The 20,584-nt window shown below is 34.7% G+C and overlaps 1 protein-coding gene across 2 annotated transcripts in view; it reads right to left on the bottom strand.

Moving 5' to 3' along the window:
• Positions 1 to 2,444: 2,444 nt before the first annotated feature.
• The window catches only part of Asz1 (ankyrin repeat, SAM and basic leucine zipper domain containing 1), a 46,637-nt gene continuing 28,497 nt past the window's right edge, over positions 2,445 to 20,584 (bottom strand). For both annotated transcript variants that reach the window (XM_057779171.1, XM_057779178.1), the window contains 9 exons: positions 19,190 to 19,301; positions 18,396 to 18,530; positions 17,652 to 17,776; positions 16,753 to 16,828; positions 15,834 to 15,890; positions 14,836 to 14,945; positions 6,224 to 6,329; positions 5,377 to 5,490; positions 2,445 to 2,873 (listed from right to left, as the gene is read on the bottom strand). In XM_057779171.1, the coding sequence (XP_057635154.1) occupies positions 2,721 to 2,873; positions 5,377 to 5,490; positions 6,224 to 6,329; positions 14,836 to 14,945; positions 15,834 to 15,890; positions 16,753 to 16,828; positions 17,652 to 17,776; positions 18,396 to 18,530; positions 19,190 to 19,301 (988 nt within the window). In that variant the 3' untranslated portion in view covers positions 2,445 to 2,720. The remainder of the gene's footprint in view (positions 2,874 to 5,376; positions 5,491 to 6,223; positions 6,330 to 14,835; positions 14,946 to 15,833; positions 15,891 to 16,752; positions 16,829 to 17,651; positions 17,777 to 18,395; positions 18,531 to 19,189; positions 19,302 to 20,584) is intronic.

Genomic DNA, 20,584 nt, shown 5'->3' with positions numbered 1-20,584 from the left:
GGATATGGATAAAATGTTAAGTTCTTTTCCAAAATTAATACAAATGACAATCCATAGTAGAGTTCTTATTGCCCTGTGGAACCTCGTAAGCAAAACCTTTAGTCTTTACTCTTTGCATGTTTATCAGCAAATCTGGTCTTATTGGCTCCCACCAAAACTGCCAGTCAAGCTCTGCTGCTACTGTTAAGTTTTTTGTAGCTGCTTTCTCTAAACTTCTCTGAACTTCATATGGTCAGATGGTGTATATCCAATTCCAATTCTTTTTTTTCTATCCTGTGTTAGATTTCCCATGACTATGACAAAATACCTGAGCAAAAAATTAAAGGGCAAAATATTTTTGGCCAACAGTTCCAGAGATTTGGCTCTATTGCTTTCAGCCTGAGGCAAGGTAAAACACCAGGGTTGAGAATGCAGACAGGGCGAAACTGCTCTGTTTATGGCAGCCAGGGAGCAGAAGGAACCAGTAACTCATGTGCCGGGGACAACACATCTGTCTTAGACATGGAGGTAATAAGGTAGGAGGCAAAAGTGTGGGTTAGTTTTATGTCAACTTGATATAAGCTGGAGTCATTTTGGCATTTTGGAAGAAATCAGATGGACTGTGGGCAAGCCTATGGTACAGTTTTTTGATTGATGGATATGGGAGGACCCAGTTCACTGTGGGTGGTAGCACTCCTGGGCTGGTGATCCTGAGAGCTTTAAGAAAGCAAGCTGAACAAGCCGTGGGGATCAAGCCAATAGGCAGCACTACTTTTTGGCTTCTGCTTCAGTTCCTGCCTACAGGTCCTGCCCTGGCTTCCCTCAGTGATGGAGTGTGACCTGAGAGTTCTAAGTGGAAATGAAGTCTTTGTTTCCCAAGTTGCTTTTGATCATGGTGTTTTATCCACAAACTGAGGGGAAGTGTACTCCTCTTCAGATACTTCATTTCAGCAAGTGGCTACAAAAACTGGTTCCAAAAACAGGGACACTTTCTGTTTCAGACTAAAATAATTCCCAATGACATCTGTCTCTGTGATTGAAGAAGGCACTTAGTAGTTACCAGGAGTAATGATTTCCACTGCCTTAAGTCCATAAGGTCAACTAATCAGAGTGGGAATTACGTTTTAGATTTCAACTGATTCTAAATCATAAGGAAATATTTATTAATTCTATTGATACTTTAACTGGAGAAGTAATTTCAATAAGTACAAAAGGACACCCTAATTATTTTTAGTCTATAATCTGGAAATCACACTGCATTTTTCAATACAGGAATAAGGCTTTTAGAAGACGTGCCTGGCACTAAATTTATAGTATTTATTTCCTCCCATCTGAAGAACACTGGGACAGAGTACTTCACTGTAAATAATTCTATGATAAACTCCAGAAAACAAGTCATGTAAATTCATATCTGATGGCTGAATACTGAGCTTGATTTTGTTAGGAAAAAGCAGCGGTAACCCCCCCTCCCAAAAGAGGGAGCATTCTTCTTAAAGCACATCGAAATAAAAGACCACCGAGTGGTTAATCAGGTAGGATGCCTATCACTTTCATACTTTATTTTTAAAAGGAAAATAAAAGTAATGTGTACTAAATAACTTCTTGTTGGGAGTGATATACCATGTATTAAAACAAGTTCCCATGTTTCTGTCTATGTCTTGAACTGGCTTAAATAGGAGATATCACAACATGCTTATTACATGTAACATGCATGTTACAGGATGTTTGCTGTAACAGCTGAGTGTTAGGTGCCCTTCGCCATGTAATTACCTTCCAATGACACACAACTGATGCCTCTGCAGAATGCTGGTTTGAATCCTGCAGCGCTGGTATTAGGAATGGGCAGAAACTGCTACTCATTACAGTCCTTACGCTCTTCTCTCATCCTCAACAACTTCTCCTTTGCTTGCTGTTAGCTCCTCACTATAGATAACTGACGTTTCCAGTACGGCACTAAGTCAACCGAGTCTTGGATACCATGCTACCTACTACATGGGACCTGCCTGTTTTACATTTCACTTTTAAAATTTGAATGTCAGTATTTCAAATTGAAAAAATACAACTTTAAGCACTTAAAGACAAGAAATTATATACCAAATGACATTCGCTTTCATAATATCCCTAAAATACTATATACAGGATATTCAGCAAAAATACTTTACATAAAAATGCTAATATATTTTGTGCCTTACTTTTTCTTGATTTTTTATTCTGACTGTAAAATACTTTTTAAAAAGTATTTATAAAGATTTTCACATTTTACTATTACCTTTTGTCTTCTCTGATATTTTCATAATTAATAATTCATAATTTCTTTAGCAAAGGCATATAAATAAAAAGCAGTAAGATCATCCTTATTATATAAAAACAGATAAGAATAAGGCCTAAAAGGAATATCAACTTATGAACTCTTCACAAATACTCTTATGCTTCTTTATGACAAGTGAGCACACTTTCTCCAAATGTAAAGAATATCAAATGTTTATTCTGCATGTGATTTAGTCAGGCTTAAATGAAAGAATTATCCATAATTTTCTTGATTGAAATTAACATAAGAATGTAATAAACTGTATAATTCAAACTGAAGTCACTTTCTAAAGAAAAACTCTGTTTATGTTATCATAATTTTTCCTATGGAGTGTGGGCAAGGAAATAAAGCTATGCTGTACAATAAAAGATCAAAAGTAATGCTAGGACACTCTGAATAAGATGTACATACATAACTTAGATAAATATTAGAATTATTTTCTCTGGCAAGTTAGCTTGCAGATGAAAATCAGCAGCCCAAATCCACAGACTGTAACTGCCGACCTCTTCAAAATTCGACTCTTCCACGTAGACACTTCCTCTACTAATGGGATGTGAGTTGGATCATTTTCCCGTTCATTCTGCATCTGATTTTTAGTATGAAAAACAAGAGTTAGCAGACAAGATACTGAAAATTTAAAAAGTTCATATTAATTCACCGGATTTAGATAGAAAGAATTCAAGACTCCAAGACAGACAGATTTAAAGTGAACATATATACCTTTACCAGTGTATTTCCTGGATGATTATCACTTTTACAGTCATAGTAAACACTTTCAAAGATTATCACACTTTAAAATGGTGCTTTTTGTGTCACGAGACAAAGTTCCTTTCATGTCAACTTAAAGTTTCTATTTTACCTATAATGAATAACAACTGGAATTTATTTCCTTCTGTATTAAATGCAGCCCATAAAAGGCAGATCTATTCTTATGGCAAATCTACAATACCAGCTCAGTAAAAATCAGAAGGCAGTGCATTGCAGGAGCAATCGCATCTAAGGGTGTAAGTGCTTCATGAATCAGTTCTAAGCAATGACAGTTGATTTCCTAGACTGCGTCTAAACTCCACAGAGACATTTTCTATGAAGCAGCCTCCCACCAGTGTGTGTGTTGGTGGCGGGTGCGGAGGTGGGGAAGAGGTGAGAGATAGCTGCTGGAATGGGTCAAAAGAAGGAGAATAAGCAGAAAGCAAAAGATATTTAAAAGATAAAAAGAACTGGACACATTCATGGAGTGATATATACTAGAAACATCCTGCACTAGGGTGACGATAGAAATACTTTCAACAATAGCAGGAATAAAGACTTTGAAATTCTACAGCGTAAATATTTAATTTAAAAGTCTGTAAAATTAATTCCAAATTTATACTAGAAAAATGAACTTTGATGCCAATCTCATTAAGACGGTAATCTCGGTTTAACTTCCAAATGGCTTCATTCAGCAACAGATTCTTTTTTGACACTGATGCTCCATTTACTGAATCCTGAGACAGCCATTCCTTTATTAACTGATGACCCTTCCTAACAAGACTTGTCAGTGTGTTGGTTTGAAAGAGAATGATGTGGTGTTAAAGGCTAGCCTTGACCTCTCCTACCCTCTCTTTGTTACCGCAATACACTTATCTGTGATAACTCGTATACTTTTTTGAAAAGTTCCTACTAGTGAATTTTGTGCTGCCAAAAGCTTAAAAAGCAAATTAGTACCCACTCCTGCCACAAAAGTATGTTTTCATGAATTTCCTACATTTAAATTGATGCTTTCAAGGAACCCTCCATATACAAATTTTTCTATTTTTCCATGGATTTTTATGAAGAACTTCATGTTGAATAAAAGTAATTCCACTTTCCTTCCATTTGAGATGAGATGGAGGAAGTGAAAAGGAAGGGTGTTACAATTCAGGCCCCATCCTGCTTGGGCAGACTGTCACACACAGTCCAACTCCTAAAGCACCTCTGCCACTGGAAAGGAACTGATTTATTACAAGGTGAAACACATTTCTTACTTTCTCATTTAAAGGATCCTCATTACACTATTACAAAATTTGCTCCACAACTTTGTTCTGGATTTAAAAGACTTCTGATTAAATATACTTTAATAAGGGAGATGATAAATTACCTTGAACATGAAGTTTGCCTTCAAATTCTTTTGTAAGATATTGGTGAAAATAGTAAAAGAATCTTATGCTGAAGCTATGAAAGTCAGATGTATTTCAAAAGTTTTGTAGCTATCAAACTTACTTATTAAATTGACAGGGACTCAGAGTGAGTCTTTTAGGAAACTTGGAGTGTTTCCCTTTATTTTCCAGAGTCAATAAAGGCTGCTATTTTAGTAGCTTGCACCTTGTACTGATAATTTTTTAAAGGGGAAAACAACCTGCCTTTAAATCTAGACATATACTGCTCCTATAAGAGTAAAGACAGATAAAAATGCCTACATTCTAAAAAGTTGAATTGTAAAAGATGAGTCTGATCAATAGAAATAATACTTCAATGCCAATTTTATCTCATTAATAGAACCAGTAAGTATTTCATGTGGCCTTTTCGCATCGGTACAGTTAAAGGTAAGTAATAGTGTAATATCTGTCTTTCACAAGTGAATAAATGATTACAGTTATTTTCCATTGCTTTCCATTTCTTTTTCGGTTTTCTGTGCTGAAGATTGAACCGAGGGCCTAAGCAAACACTCTACCTCTAAGCTATACCCAAGCTCCTGAGTGCACAGATTAGTAAACATACCACAATTATTAACTTATCTGCCTTGTATAGGACACCTTATATGGTTCACAGAATTCTGGAATAAACAAAAGATACCACTATTTCATAGGGTGTACAAGCAGTTTCGCATAAGGCTGTGTTTAGTGGTATGTTTCTTGCTAATCAGAAGCACAAGAAGCACATAGTCTTTTTTTTTTTTTTTTTAACGTGCTTCTTTCACACCCGACAGTACCTGTTTCTTATGTGCATTTCTCCCTTTGGAAACTGTTCTTTACTATTTCTCCATGTGTCCTACCATTGCCCTTGTCAAAACTGCTTCATCGTCTAACATCTTGTTCTGAAAGGTTTCCACCATGTTCATGTTAAATATATACCTTCTGAATCAAATTCTTCAGCTTGCAGACCTCTTCATTCAAATCTTCAACATTACTAACCAGTTCTTCACAAACTGAAGTAAAATTTCTGGAAGAAGCCCACTCTAGTACTATCTGTTGAGATTTCCAGAAGTTACATTAAAAATGGAAATAAATTTTCACAATTTATATGCACAAAGATTATGACATTCTAAAAGATTAAATTATATAATTGACCTTTTTGTTTATAATAAATCTTGGTAACAAAAGTCAATAACTTTATACAAACAGTTAAATCAGCTTGCTATATGAATTCCCTAAATATATATTTATATGTAGAAATTAATACTAGTAATATTTGTGATAAGTTTTTAAAAATTTAAAAAGTGACATTCTTAGACTAGTATTATATATTAACACAGGATAATAAGTCCGCTTAAAAATTTTCATTCCAGACAAACAGGCAAAACAAAATCAGAAAAATCTTTGCTTTTATAAGTCAGTATCTATTTAAAATGTCCTTAAGAAAAACTATATGTCAATATAATTTTTAAATAACATTCATTTTGATACTAACACTTTTTAATTTGATCAATTGATCCTCATTAACAACAAATGACAAGTTCAATACAGAGATGAGTTTAGAGTACGGTTTCCCTTCTTCCCCCTTTGCTTGAGGATGAAAGTACGTGTTTTTATAATGGATTAGACATAGAAAAGAATATTCAACAAAATTATTGTGTTGGGATTCATACTGACCAACCAACAGAACTTCATCAGATCAGAACTGCCTAATGAGTTATCAAGAATCTATCTAGCCCATTCTTCAACACCCACACTTCGCACGGAGCAACTCTTGCTAAGTTACCTTGTGAGAATTTACAGGTAACTCAGTGATGATATTCTGCACAGCTGTGATTAAATGACCACACTGCTTGTTTAACTTCATAAGGAAGTTGAGGAACTCATCACCACTGAAGAAAGGAGAGAAATAGGAATCAGTTAGAAGTGTTTTGCTTCATTCTACCAATCTAATTTTAACATTAATGAGGTCTAAAAAATTATCGACTATCCAATATGTACTGGGAACTGAAATGGGCATTATGTATAAAGGAATACCAAGTCTCGACCCCAAGAATGATGAATTCCTTTACCACTCCTTATTTATTACATAGTTTCTGTGGTATGGGAATAGGACTCTGGACTTTGCACTTGCCAGATAAGCTCAGCCACCAAGTTAAAGAATCTCAAATTCCAAGAGGAGATATAGACATGAAATTATTATCTGAGGGGATACACGAAGAAGGAGGATTAAAGAACCAATATTTGTGTAGCTATCACAGAGGATACTAAATTGATTATTTTTACATGGGTTATTTGTTTTATTTCTCCCTATCAGTGTCTGAGGTGGCTAACACCTATTCATAGCTAAAACTCATAGCGAATTTAATACCACACACTATGGTGAGAAAAAGAATTAGAAACAGTTGATAGAAATGATACTTGGATTGAACTTGAAGCCAAATAAGTTTTCCATTTAGGTAAGAAGTGAAGAAGTTCTGGACAGAAACACTTGATAGCTATAAAAGTACAAAAGTAGAGGACCTGTTAGGGCGTAACTAAAGTCATCAGAAAGCAGCAGCAATAGGGTAAATGAAACTACATTTCAAAGCAGTTTGTATTTCTCATAATGTAGGATTACTAAAAGAGTTCAAACAGGAAGGGAGAAAGGCAAAACTTGGTATAAATTTTACTTGGTGACTGCTGTGGATTAAAGTAACATAAAAATGGAAGAACTGGGGAAATTCCATACTAGACAGAGAAAACTTAGGGAAAAGAACCAGCAGTCTTGTTGGAAGGAGAGGTAGAACTTTTTTTAGAAATTTATAGGAAATGAACTGAAAAAAAAAAAAAGAAATAGAGTGTATGTAAAACAAAAACAACTTAGGATGATTTTCATTTTTTGTTTCACTAGATGGATGTATCATTAAGTAAGGAACTGAATTTTGGGATGGATGGGGAGTAGAGTAGAAGATGAAGAGAAAACATTATAGCCTCTTGGATTGGATTGACTTAGGTCTGGACTGAGCATCCACGTGTAGGGAGCTTTCAAATCTTCAGCAAGCCTCATCTTAAGTCAGATATTTCCAACTCTCTAGAATGGAGACAAGACTTTCAGGAGGCCAGAAGAAAACAATATAAAGTACTTGGCATTCTGTCTAGCAAAGGGCTGGCATTCAAGTTAGTTGAATTATGTAACCTCAATGACATGAGATGTGCAGGTGGTAACAATTAGTAAGCAGTAGAAAGTGTAAGTCTTAGAACAATGTCTATTCTGAGATCTATAGACTCTAAGGAAATTGATACAATTCAGAGATAGTAAGGGAACATCAATATGAAAAAATTATCTTATATTCACTAGTGTCTAAGTAGACTAGTTATTCCTTCTAGCACAAATGTGAGCACAAACCAACTATAATTCTGAAGATCACAGAAAAAAAGGATATATGAGAAGAGGAGAACTGAGAGCAGTAATCACAGCATAGTGAAGAAGAAAGGCTGCCTGAGAAGCAGAAGGAAATCAATCAGAGTTGACCATTCTCATGGATGGCAGTGAAGGGAAACTTTCCAGGAAAGACGGCTGAGTACCTTAAATATCCATCCATCAATTCAGACGGAGACTGTCTGAGGACTAGACAGGCTTTGGTAACTGACAGACAATTCGACAGTGGAAACCCACACTATCCAACAGAACAAATACCCACCAAATTAAATAAGTGATTCAGAAAAATTTAAATGGATAAAATGGGAACACGTTACCATAAAATGCTACTACAATTTAGAAAACTGGGGGAAAAAACTGTATAGTATGCCAATAATATCTACTAAAATAGAAAACATAAAATAATCCTCAACTATGGAACCAACACTACTTTTACCTCCAAACAACATTCTTATATGTGTCTCTGGCCAAATACTATACAGTTTTACACACTAGAATAAAAGTCTTTAAAGAAACAGTGTCGACTTCCAAAGAAACTATTCCCTACAGTACCTTACTAGGATGTATACAGAATTTTCATTTAAAGGAAGCCTGTTAGCTGTTAGACTGGAAAACAAAACAGAGTACAGACTATCTATTTAGGCACTGACTACATGGCTGCTTCCTCTCTCTTTTGTGTTTGGTCTCATATAGCCTAGTCTGGCCTGGAATCCACTATGTAGCTACGGATGCATGGAGTTTCTGATTCTCCTGTGTCTACCTCACAAGCATAGGGGTTATATAGGCTTGCTCCACCCCGCCTGTTTGATTCCTTTCAAAACCAAAGTGAAAATAAATAAATGTCTTACTGCTTTATTTAGAAACAAAAACAGTATTTATAAAAGCATTCTCAAAATTCATATTATTTTTCTTTATTACATGTCCTGATTTTTACTTTAGAAAGAACAAAAGAGAATTCAGAGCATCAAGTATTATTCATGTTGCTTTGTGTTTATGTAATGTTTGTACACATTATATACACACACACATATATATATATTATATGTACATGCATACTGTATACATTTAGAGTTAATGCTCTTCTGATACTTGAATTTTGTTTGCTACAATAAAAACACTAAGTACTCAATAGGCGATTCATTAATACCATATATATTTAATGTAACAAGTTCAAAGACGTTAAAATCTATTGAGAATTAGCAATGAAAACATCAAATGATAGCAGGTATAAAATTATAGACAGTTTATCTATAAATATATGTGAAATAGAAACTTACAAGCACTTATTCTGAAGACAGTAAGGAACTCAGTTAAAAACACATTTGCAAAATTACAGCTTTATTTAATGTGGTTTACGTAAGAATGGCTCCCAAATGCTCACATACTTGAATACTCGGTCCCCAGTTGGTAGAACTATTTGGGAAGGGTTAGGAGATGTGGCTTTGTTGGAGGAGTACCACTGGAAACAGGCTTTGAAGTGCCATTCTTCATTTCTCTTTCTGTCTCTTCCTCCTGATCAAGGGTCAGGATGTAAGCTCTCAGCTGTTGCTACCTTCATGCCTTCATTCTGCTATGAGGGACTCTAATCTTCTGAAGTCATAAGCCCAAACTTAACACTTTCTTTTATAAGTTGTTTTGGTTATGGTTCTGTCTTAGTTAGTGTTCTATTGCTGTGAAGAGACACTATGACCAAGGTGACTTTTTATAAAAGACAGCATAATTGGGCACTTGCACACAGTTTCGTAAGTTAGTCCATTATCATGGCAGGGAACATGGCGGCACACAGGCATATGTGGTACTGGAGAGGTAGCAAAGAGTTCACATCCTGATCCATAGGCAGAGAGAGAGAGAGAGAGACAGAGAGAGAGAGAGAGACAGAGAGAGAGAGAGAGACAGAGAGAGAGAGACAGAGAGAGAGAGACAGAGAGAGAGAGACAGAGACAGAGAGAGAGAGAGGCGCGCAGAGAGGTAAATGGAGAAGGAGACTGAGAGACTTGGCTCCCAAGTAACACACTTCTAATCCCAAGTAACACACTTCTAATCCCAAGTAACACACTTCTAATCCCAAGTAACACACTTCTAGTCCTTTCAATCAGTTCTACTCCCTGGTGATTGAGCATTCAAATAAATGATCCTCTGCTTTTACTTATCACACTAAAATGAGAAAATAGTAGTCTTTCTTTTGACATATAATTATTTGGACCACTGAACAGTGATGGGCAAGCCACAGCTTTAGAGAGTACCAATCATGTCATATAGCATGTGTACGGTATCTTCTACCACTGCTGTATAATACACAATCTATAGAATGTTGTATGTAGCCCTAACAATTTGTTTGCGTTTAAGGGATTCTAAATAAGCAGATATGACAAAGGTAAGGTAAATTATTTGATCAAACGTGTGTGTGGGGGGGGGTGAACTAGAGAAAACTATATTTTCCTTTTCAGAGGATTATACTTTGTCCCAGTAATACAAGGATTGACAGTGTGACCTACTTTGGCACATAAAATAAGACTGCAACCTTTTTTTTGAGATTATAATTACATCACTTCTTCCCTTTTCTCCTCTAAACCCTCTCCTTGCTCCTTTCAAATTTATGCCCTCTTTTTTCATTAACTGTTGTTATATACATATATATATGTGTGTGTGTGTGTATTTATATACATATACTTCTAAGTACATATAAACAACCTGCTCAGTCTGCATAACGTTGTGTGTACCTATATGTTTTGTACTGGATAACCAATTGGTGTGCTCTTCCCCAGGGAAGACTATATCTCCTACTCTGAGCATTCCTAGTTGCCTGCAGTTCTTTGTGTAGTTTGACTCCTCATTAACCTTTCCCCATTCACATTAGCATGTCTATTGCTATAATCCTTATTCAGCTCATGTTTATGCAGCCACATTTGTGAGACTTCATGAGTATTAGCTTCTGACATTCCCAGGAAACATGATTTCACAGCAAACTTTCTATTCCTCTGAATTTACAGAGCCATTGACCAGTTCTGCTAGTTGGCTATGTCATAACTCATCTCTTGTCATGGAGGAGCATGCCCCAGATTGGAGCAGTTCTAGCCTGATCTCAGAGTAACAAAGAGGAGGGGCAGTGAAAAGGATAAATCAAGAACTGAACTTCACTGTGACTGATGTTTAACATTTATAAGCAGATTAGGCCGTATCAAAAATTTGAAGTCTAAAGCTGGGCAGTGGTGGCTCATGTCTTTAATCCCAGCACACGGGAGGCAGAGGAAGGCGGATCTCTTTGAGTTTAGGCCAGCCTGGTCTACAAGAGCTAGTTCCAGGATAGGCACCAAAGCTACATAGAGAAACCCTGTCTCAAAACAACAACAACAACAAAATCTGGTCTAGTATTAAGATAAAATTTAATATCTATGGTTAAAATGTTATAAATAAAAGTATTATATACTCACTGTAAAATAACTGAAAAAATCATACCATCCAAAGATAATAAGTCGTATTATTTTCTGTCAAGATATTTCCTTATAGTTTTTCCAGTATTTCTTTTATGGATTTCTAAAACTAATATAATATTTATTAATGTAAACCAAGTTTACATGGTGCCTTTAACATACCATGGATATTTTTCCATGACATTAAGTTTCAAAATAATGTTAATAATGGAAAAATCATGTTTCTACAATCTAAGCCAACCATTTCTCTGTTGTTATTTAGAAATTTCAATTTTAGAATGTTTAGAAATAAAAGACGTGGACTACATATTCTACAAAAAATATTGGACCTTATAGATTTTTGAGATGGAGTAGCTTCTTGATGGACTTATATTGAGATACTTTTGACACATTCAAGTGGATTTTAGGTAGCTCAGAGCTCAAAGAAAATGTCTGAGGAGAGGTTGTGAATGCTGGTTAGTTTGTTCAAAACTAATACTTAAATTTAAAATTTAAACTCTGCAAACATGCCAAGGCATAAAAAAGTAAATGAACAGTATACGTGCATTCTTGTAACAGATTACTTTAGATATTTGACACACACAAAAAGTATCTTAAAATAAATCAGTGGTTTAATTGTTGAAATAAAATTATCAGGAGATTACAATCAATCAATTCAACTTTGCCTGCTGTTAGTTTTCTTATGACTTAATGACTAATTTCTTCTTTAAAGGATGGCTTTAAACAAATGGAAAGCAAAACCTTGTCTTTAAAATCATGTAAACACAGTCTATGATTTAATAACAAGGTCAAATTCCTGGAATATGTGCCTGACATTTTTATTTTTTAAAAAAATTCATCAATTTTAATAAGTGAGCTATTCATGATTCTACACTCTTTAGGTCTATTAAAGACACAAATACATTCATATAGGCAACTCTGCCATCATTAAAATAAGTGACGTTAGTGGTTGCAATCTATAAGTTAGTCACCTAGGACCTGGAATTATGTCTATTAGAAACAAGGATGGAACAATAAATATATTTGAGAAGGTTTACTGATTTTAAAAAATCTCACTACTGAGATCCTCTACAATGCATTTAAATATTTAGGAGCTATAATATTATCTAGAAATGATAACATGAAATACTTAAGTCCTTCCTGTTACATGGAGGAAAAGAGAGACAAAACAATGAGAAAATAGTATTTATACTGTGACCTCTTTAATAGGCTTTAAGACAGCAGGATCATAAAAATAGGTTCTTGGAAGAATTCTCTAATTCTAAAACAATACAGAAATCTATCTGACTAATAGTTACATAACTAATGACAACAAGGCATTTGTAAGTATTTTTTTTATAGAACACAAAGGTTAGCTATCTGCTGGTGTCACTAAATACATGTTCAAAATTACCATGCTGTTGGAAGAAAAACAATTATTACGTGTTATTTAGGATTTCAAAAATCTATGTGTTTTATTTTTAAATACAAGTAATACTGACAAATAAAAATATTTGCGAAATGAACAAGGTAATCAATCATAATTTAAAAGGCAGAAGCCTTTTAGCTTTTCTAGTCTATGTTTAAATTCTACCTGTTCTTTTTTTTTTTTTTTTCTTTTTTTTTTCTACCTGTTCTTCGTAGCTTTCACAAAGTAACTGAGCTGAATCAAACCAGAAGACAACAGGAAAGTTTCTAAGCATACGCAAATTAAAGGACATACATTTAAATAATATGTGAATAAAGACGAAGCCTTGCTGGAAAATCACAACACATAGAGGTCTATGAAAATGACCATTTAATGTATTAAGATTTTTGTGACTTTCAATTACATCCATATTGAGAGGAAAATACAAATGGTCACCCACATGCATATATAATGAGAAGGAATGTGGTGTGCACCTGTGATCCTACACTTGGGAAGCTAAGGCAGGAAGATTGAGTGTTTTAGGCCTGTCTAGGTTTATAGAAGATCCAGTCACAAAAGTAGGAAGAAAGGGAGGGAAGGAGAAATAGAAATATTTTATCTTATGAACATATAAAAATTCAAAGCATATATATTCAACATACAAAATTCAAAGCAGGCAGAAGTAAGAAAACAATTAGGGTAACAGCACAAACCAATGATATTAAAAGCAGTAATGGAACAAAACAAAGGCTCTATGGGCTGGTGAGATGGCTCAGGGGGTAAAGCACCGGCCAAGCCTGATGACCTGAGCTCAGGCTCTGGGACTCACATGGGGACAGGAGAAAACTAAGTCCCATATATTGTCCTGTGTTCCCACATGCACACGGTCTCATGCACAAATCCCATCCCCACACAGACACAAAATAAACATTAAGTTAAAAAGGAGCATCTACCTAAAAATTAATAAACCTCTAGCAAGACTAAAAGAGATGAAAATAAGCAAGGACAACATCAATATTCGTAATGAAATGAGATGTTATAATGTTATAATCAAAAGGATAGCAGGGAATATCAGCAACCCTGTATGCCTGTGATTCAACCACCTAGTGAGCAATGAACTAAGTCCTTGAATACAACAAACAACTAAAATAAAGCTAAAATAAAATAGCTACAGCTTCAATAGTTTGTAACTACTAAAGAAGATACAATCGTGATGAAAAGCATACCCTAAGGAAACCCCAGGCCAAGCAGTTTCAAGAGAGAAATCTACATAAATTTTTGAAGAAAAACAGCATTAGTCTCCACAACCTTGTCCGGAAAGCAGACGAGACTACTAATTCCCTAATGATTTTGTAATGCGGTCACCCCAAAAAGACAAGACACCAAAGAGAAATTGGAGTAATAGCCTCACAAACTTAGATGTCATCCTTACACAGTAAAGCTTGAAATGGAGATAAACTCAAGAGAAATGGTTTCTTTATGGCTACTGTGAAAATATTGCCATTTTTCTTTTTTCTTGAAAGAGTGCCCGTGTCTGTGTGTTTGTGTGTGTGCACATGTGCGTGCATGAGTGTGTATACATGTACTTAATATGGAAGTCAGAGGACAGCCTCAGGCACTGTTCCTTTACATACTGTCCATCTTACTTTTTTTCTTTAAGACAGAGTGTCTTGCTGGCCTGGGACTCACTGAGGAGGCTATGCCAGAGAGCTCCAAGGATCTGCCTGGCTCTGCCTCTCCAGTACTGAGCGTCCTGCCTTGTTTTGGAGAGATTTAGGGACTGAATTCAGGTTCTCATGTTTTCATGGCAATAACTTTAACAACTGAACAATGATTCCAGCTCCATAATTTTCAGTTTGGCACCTAACATCATTTAAAGAGAATGAGAATTATGCTAACAAAAATATGGTATCTTTTATATGGTGTGATTTAGCAAGCTGCAATAAAAGACATAAAAATTATAAGACTGTTTCGCTTCTTTGTAAAATAGTTCTATGGAAATTAACTTTATAAAGTGCATCTGGTTCTAAGTAATACACTACTGTGTATCTAAAAACCCATTTTCCTGGGAAAATGGAAGCAACAAATTAAATCCTGAGGCATTAAACTAAAAAGAATACTTTATTGTAAATGATATTAACATAAACTGATAATTTTACCTAATTTCTAGCTTTGCCACTTCAGGTAATTTTCCAAAATTTATCTCTTCTACTTCTAGTTCCTTGAGAGCAGCCAGAATTTTTTGCTGATCTTTACTGGTAATTCCATTCTAAGGAGAAATAATTGAAAGGTTTAATAAGACAGTTACATTTGAATAATTTCATATCCAAGACCACTAATGCCATTTTCTAGATTAATTTATATCTTTCAAAATAGACAAATACTGGAAATAATACACTTAAACATATTGTTTGCTTATACTTCAACAAAGTTGTATCATAAATAGTTTGGGTATATAGTTGACTATAGTCATTGTTTGCAGTGTATAATGGTAACTCTGATGGATTCAAAAGTCACATTATGAGAATTTAAAATATTATCATTCCAAAATACATAACAAACAGTTTTCATCCTTCAAAGTATTTAGGATGTTAATAGTAATAAGAGAGAATTAACTTTTTAACCTGTATTTTACCTTCAATATTAAAGTAAACTTCTTTCCTAGATTTAGTTACATAGCATGTTATTTTGGCTTTTAGTGATAGGTAGCGATTTCAAGTAACCAATGTGTTACTACAGTAAGATTGTTACTTTAAAATATCCTCCTTATCAAAGTACCTCCAAAACTTCCCACACCTATTTTGAATTTATTAATAATGGATTATAACATAACTGTTGCTGATTTGGAAGATAAATGAGTGTACGCCCACATTAAAAATCACCTCTTCCTTCCAGGCAGCCTGCTTTACAGATCTATTGTCCATCTGAAAGTGAGTAGTAGTTCTCGTTGAAATATAGCAATCCTACAAAGCCTGTAATGTTCTTTAAACAATTTAATATTACAGTACAATTTGCACATGGCAATCCACTGTTGTTTCTGACCAAGAATCTGCAAAAGATCAGTCTACATAGCCCTAGAATTTTTAAAATAGAAAATAAAAGAATGTGCAAGTTTAAAATGCCAAAGAATATATCTGGCATTTTAAGTGATTCTTACCTTTGTAAGCTCGTCTTTCTTCATGGTCAGAAGGTGTCTTAAAGTTATATCCCTTTCCTGCACAGAAGGTAAAAATCCCACCATTCAGTGTAAACAATTCAAAGCAAAGCAGGAAAGGAAACAGAAGTTGCTACTTAACTGCTTTCTCAAGTTTTTCAAAGGGTAGGTAGCTCATGAGCTACATCACTGGCTAGATAGTATATAAGCACAGAAGCACTCAGTATCTAGTTTCCCAGAATCAAAGAAAATGGCTAGCACTCATATCTGCTTAGAAAAAAGAAAACGTTCTGGAAATGTGACAGAAACTGTATTTTATAAGTAGCTAAATTTCACATGACATCAGACCAAACTATCAATAATATCATTTCTGACCCAAGATGACCTCAGATAGAAGTTTCAGCATTGTACAATGAATCAAACTCAGAAGTACCGGAACTAATGTTTATAATCCTTAACAGTCCTTTGCTTCAATATCCTTATCTACCTGGTAACAATTGTCATCTACTCAAATCCTGCTACATAGTTCCTGCTGTGTGACTTAATCTTCATGAAAGCTTATAGTTGTCTTTAAGGAAAAAATGATATTTAAGTAGTATATTCTAGTTAATAACCAGAGAAAATATCTAATACAGGAATATCTGGTTCAAAATCATGCTTCCAACATTCCACACAAGACAAGCAATAGCTGTAAACATAGGGCTTAAGTGTGTACAGATGTATCAGATGTCGTGAAATCCAGAACGATTCTAATTTATATAAATCACTAGGTTAATAATTTTTGGATGTGCTTATCATAAATTTAAAAATTGGGTACTCTACAAATGAAGAAATAAATGGCATGCTTATGAACTAAAATTTAATTTTATTCTAATATAACCACAAACATATAAAATGTACTCTGCTTTCCATGAAATCCTACCTTTAATAAGTCTGTCATATGCTCAAGTCCAAGACCATGTAAAAATATTTCCAGATCTCCAAACGCTGTATATGGACTATAACATATCATAGCAAGGTCAGTTTCAGAATAGACTACATATACACAGTAATATATGTGCATGTCTATTTAACAGTAAGCATGGGAATGGGCAAGAATGAACCCAGGCAGAATATATTTGTAAGTTTACACAGCACATTTAAATGCTGCATTAAAGGAAAAAAACAGGTTCTTTCTTTGTCCCCTTGACTCCCACTTCCCCTACTTTTTATCCCTTTCTTCCCTTCCCTTTTAAAGCTGAAAAGTTAAACTCATGGCTTCAAATAATCTTAGCAGTGAACCACATCCCAACCCCAAAGTTTCTTAACTAAAGAAAGGTAAAACAAGGGGGGTAATATTCAGCTCATCTTTCCTAAGATTTAAAATATTCATCAGTATGTATTTGTTATGAAATGTTGCGAACAGAAATGTCTTTTCAATGCAATAAATTAGATGGTGACTATAAATGTAGTAACTAGAGAATGGTTTGTAGCCATGTGCTGAACAAAAGGATTAGCTTATAAAACCAGAGAGATGACAGAAATAATCAGAAAATAAGATCTAGCACAAACAAGCGAGAACATAAACATAATCTTGAGTCTCTTGAAAGTTAAATTTGATATTTCACTAAAAATATGTATTAAGTTCAGTTAGTTAAATAAGTAAATAACTAAATAAAATTCTTCTAAAATTCTAGAGAACAAAGCATCTAAAACCCAGACATTTCTAAGTGGCATTTTAAAATGCTTATAAAAGTTTAATATATCTTATATAACTTACCAAATTTACTATGAGTAATAAAATATGCATTATATATATTCTGCTGAACTCAAACATGTTACCTAAATATGTGATCCTTTTCTTTATCAGAATCCGTGGCCAACAGTTTACAAATAGTCTCTTCTTTTGTTAGCTGATGAAGTTTCCCTTCCAGTGGATTTAGAGTCAAAGAAAGAAAGTTGTAGATCTGAAAAAAATCCCAAGCCATTCAAATATAGTTATTATTATTATTATCCTTCACACTAAAAAGAAATGTGAACATACTATTTTTTCTATATAGAAGGAAAATGCTAAAAAGGTGAGTAGTTCAGAGTTTTAATAACTCTGTATCATGAGGAAACCCTTTGTAAAATCAACTTCCTTAACCTAAAATAATAATAAAAGCACACTAATTCCAAAATTCAAAAATCAAGGATAGTGATTAATATTTTCAAGATGATACAAAACATTTTAGACAAATTATTTATAAATTAAATGCTAAGGCAGTGCTTGAAACACACGGCTAAGCTGGAGTAATCTGAATGACGACACACCCCAAAGTGGTCTATGCCTGTTACAGCGTCACTTATAGTGGCAGCATAAGAGTTCTCTGTTTACTCATATCACTTAAATGATATTAAATGTGATATCAATGTTTTCATTTAAAAGATGACTATTATAGCAAAATAAAGCTTTCATTACCAGCTTAAAGAAGAAAATCTATTCAAGTATTTAATAATTATATGTTATTATTATACCTAGGAACTATGATAAATAATACAAAAATTCTACACATTATAACACACATAAAGTACACAGGTGAATACCTCAAGATGTTTATTTCTTTTTGCAATCTCACTTGGTGTCCTGCCATCTTTAGTCTGTATCATTTTATTAGCTCCAAGTTCAAGCAACTTCAGAATTACATTTTTATGACCCTGACGTGCTGCCCACGTTAAGGCCTGTAAGTGTGGGAAAGAGGACTGTTTAAAAAGAAGTACATGTGAGATAGATAAGAAATATTTTCACTGATATTTATGGCACAGTAAAAGAGAGACAGAAGAGAGAGAGAGAGAGAGAGGGAGAGGAGGGGAGGGGAGGAGAGGAGAGAGGGAGGGAGGGGGAGGGAGGGAGGGAGGGGGAGGGAGGGAGGGGGAGAGAGAGAGAGAGAGAGAGAGAGAGAGAGAGAGAGAGAGGCTAATTAGCAGAGTGATGCAATTTCCGCATTACAAAATATAATGTAAACATATTCCCAGCTGTACTCACTGATTTTACAAACCAAAAACTTTTACGCAGTTAAGTAAAGTCATGGAATAAAGAACTTTTCTGCTATTACAGATGTTTTCTGTGAAGGAATTCATGAGAGTTTTCTAGAGCCCTGGTTTTTCTTGTGCGTGATAACTTCTTTTATCAAGTATTAATTAATTCTCTCTCTAAGCTGTTGCTCTCAAGAGTATTTTCATCTAGCAGTGACTATAGCTCAGGCTTCTTAGAACTTTCCTTAACTCATTGACAATAAACATCAACTAAATAAAAGTAGTCATTTGTGTAGGTTATTGATATAATAGCAAAGTATCAATGTCTCAGAAAAAAAAAGTCAACTTGGAAAAGCATTTCTCACAGTATAACCATTCTCATCCTGGGCGTTAACTTCTGCTCCATGAGCAACAAGCAGAGCAACAACCTGAGTGTGACCGTCTCGGGCAGCATACATGATTGGAGTCATAAGTCGCCTATGGAGGAAGAAGGAAAAGACATCTGTATTTATGTTACCATTAGCAGCCATTCAATTTCATAGACATATGCACATACCAAGTCATCAATAATGTTTGAATAGAAAAGGAAATAAGAGCCTTTAGTACAGCAAATGATTTTTAAAAACATAATTGGGTGTAATAATAGATGTATCAACCACACTCCAGGGCAGGCTGGTCAAGACAAATTCAACTCCACTTTTTATGTGTGATTTTTTTCTTTTTTCTTTTTCTTTTTTTTCTTTTTTTTGGTTTTTCGAGACAGGGTTTCTCTGTGGTTTTGGAGCCTGTCCTGGAACTAGCTCTTGTAGACCAGGCTGGTCTCGAACTCACAGAGATCCGCCTGCCTCTGCCTCCCGAGTGCTGGGATTAAAGGCGTGCGCCACCACCGCCCGGCTTTTTATGTGTGATTTTTGTTTTGTTTTAGTATTTTGTCTTATTGACTATGTTTGTTTTAACCTTTTGTATTGTTTTGTTTTATTGGAGAAGTAGAGAGACAGCGAGAGAATAAAATATGAAGTTGTGTCAGGATGATTTGGGAGGAGATAGAGGAGGGGAAAAGAATATGATCAAAATATATTCACTGTATGTAAAATATTTTGAAATTAAGAGATCCAGTCTTGCAGTAACTAAGTAAAAGTACTGAATACTTACACCATACTGTCCACTAAATAAATGTGAACACATCTTTAAGTAATTCCTGCCTTCTAACATAAGTAGTTACTTTACATCCTACTTCATAATTTAATCAGAGTGCCTATTCTGTGTATGCTGGGAATCCAGTGATCTCATTGGATCTCCTCATGTTTTAATGTAGGCTATTATTACTCTATTTTAGTTTAGGATTAAATTTTATTCTGAGTTAGGACTTATGCCAATCCAGAAAGAGATCAAACCATTCATTTAATTTGTCAACTATTTCTTGAGTATTCTCTGGGAGATATTAGTGGTTTCCCTATAATTTATCACTTCCTCAAGTTAGAATCAATCGCTCTACTCCGAGAAGTTGTTTCTGGGCCCATTCAAAGGAATCTAGCATCATTCTATCCGCTGTATGTGAGTGGAATATGAAATAATCGGTCTCAAGAGGGATCTAACAGTCTGGGTCCAGTGATTCGGAGTCACTACATTATCCGATTTATATATGAAGAAGTTCAGATTGAAGAATCGCACATTTTGACCCGAAGTCCATGTTTCTATTCACCTTTAGCTATGCTATCAACAAGCAGGCTATCTCTCTATAAGGTTTATCAGCAGAAGAT

The sequence above is a fragment of the Chionomys nivalis genome, chromosome 1 (assembly GCF_950005125.1).
Source record: "Chionomys nivalis chromosome 1, mChiNiv1.1, whole genome shotgun sequence".
Lineage (NCBI taxonomy): Eukaryota > Metazoa > Chordata > Mammalia > Rodentia > Cricetidae > Chionomys > Chionomys nivalis.
This window is presented reverse-complemented; position numbering and strand designations above follow the sequence as displayed.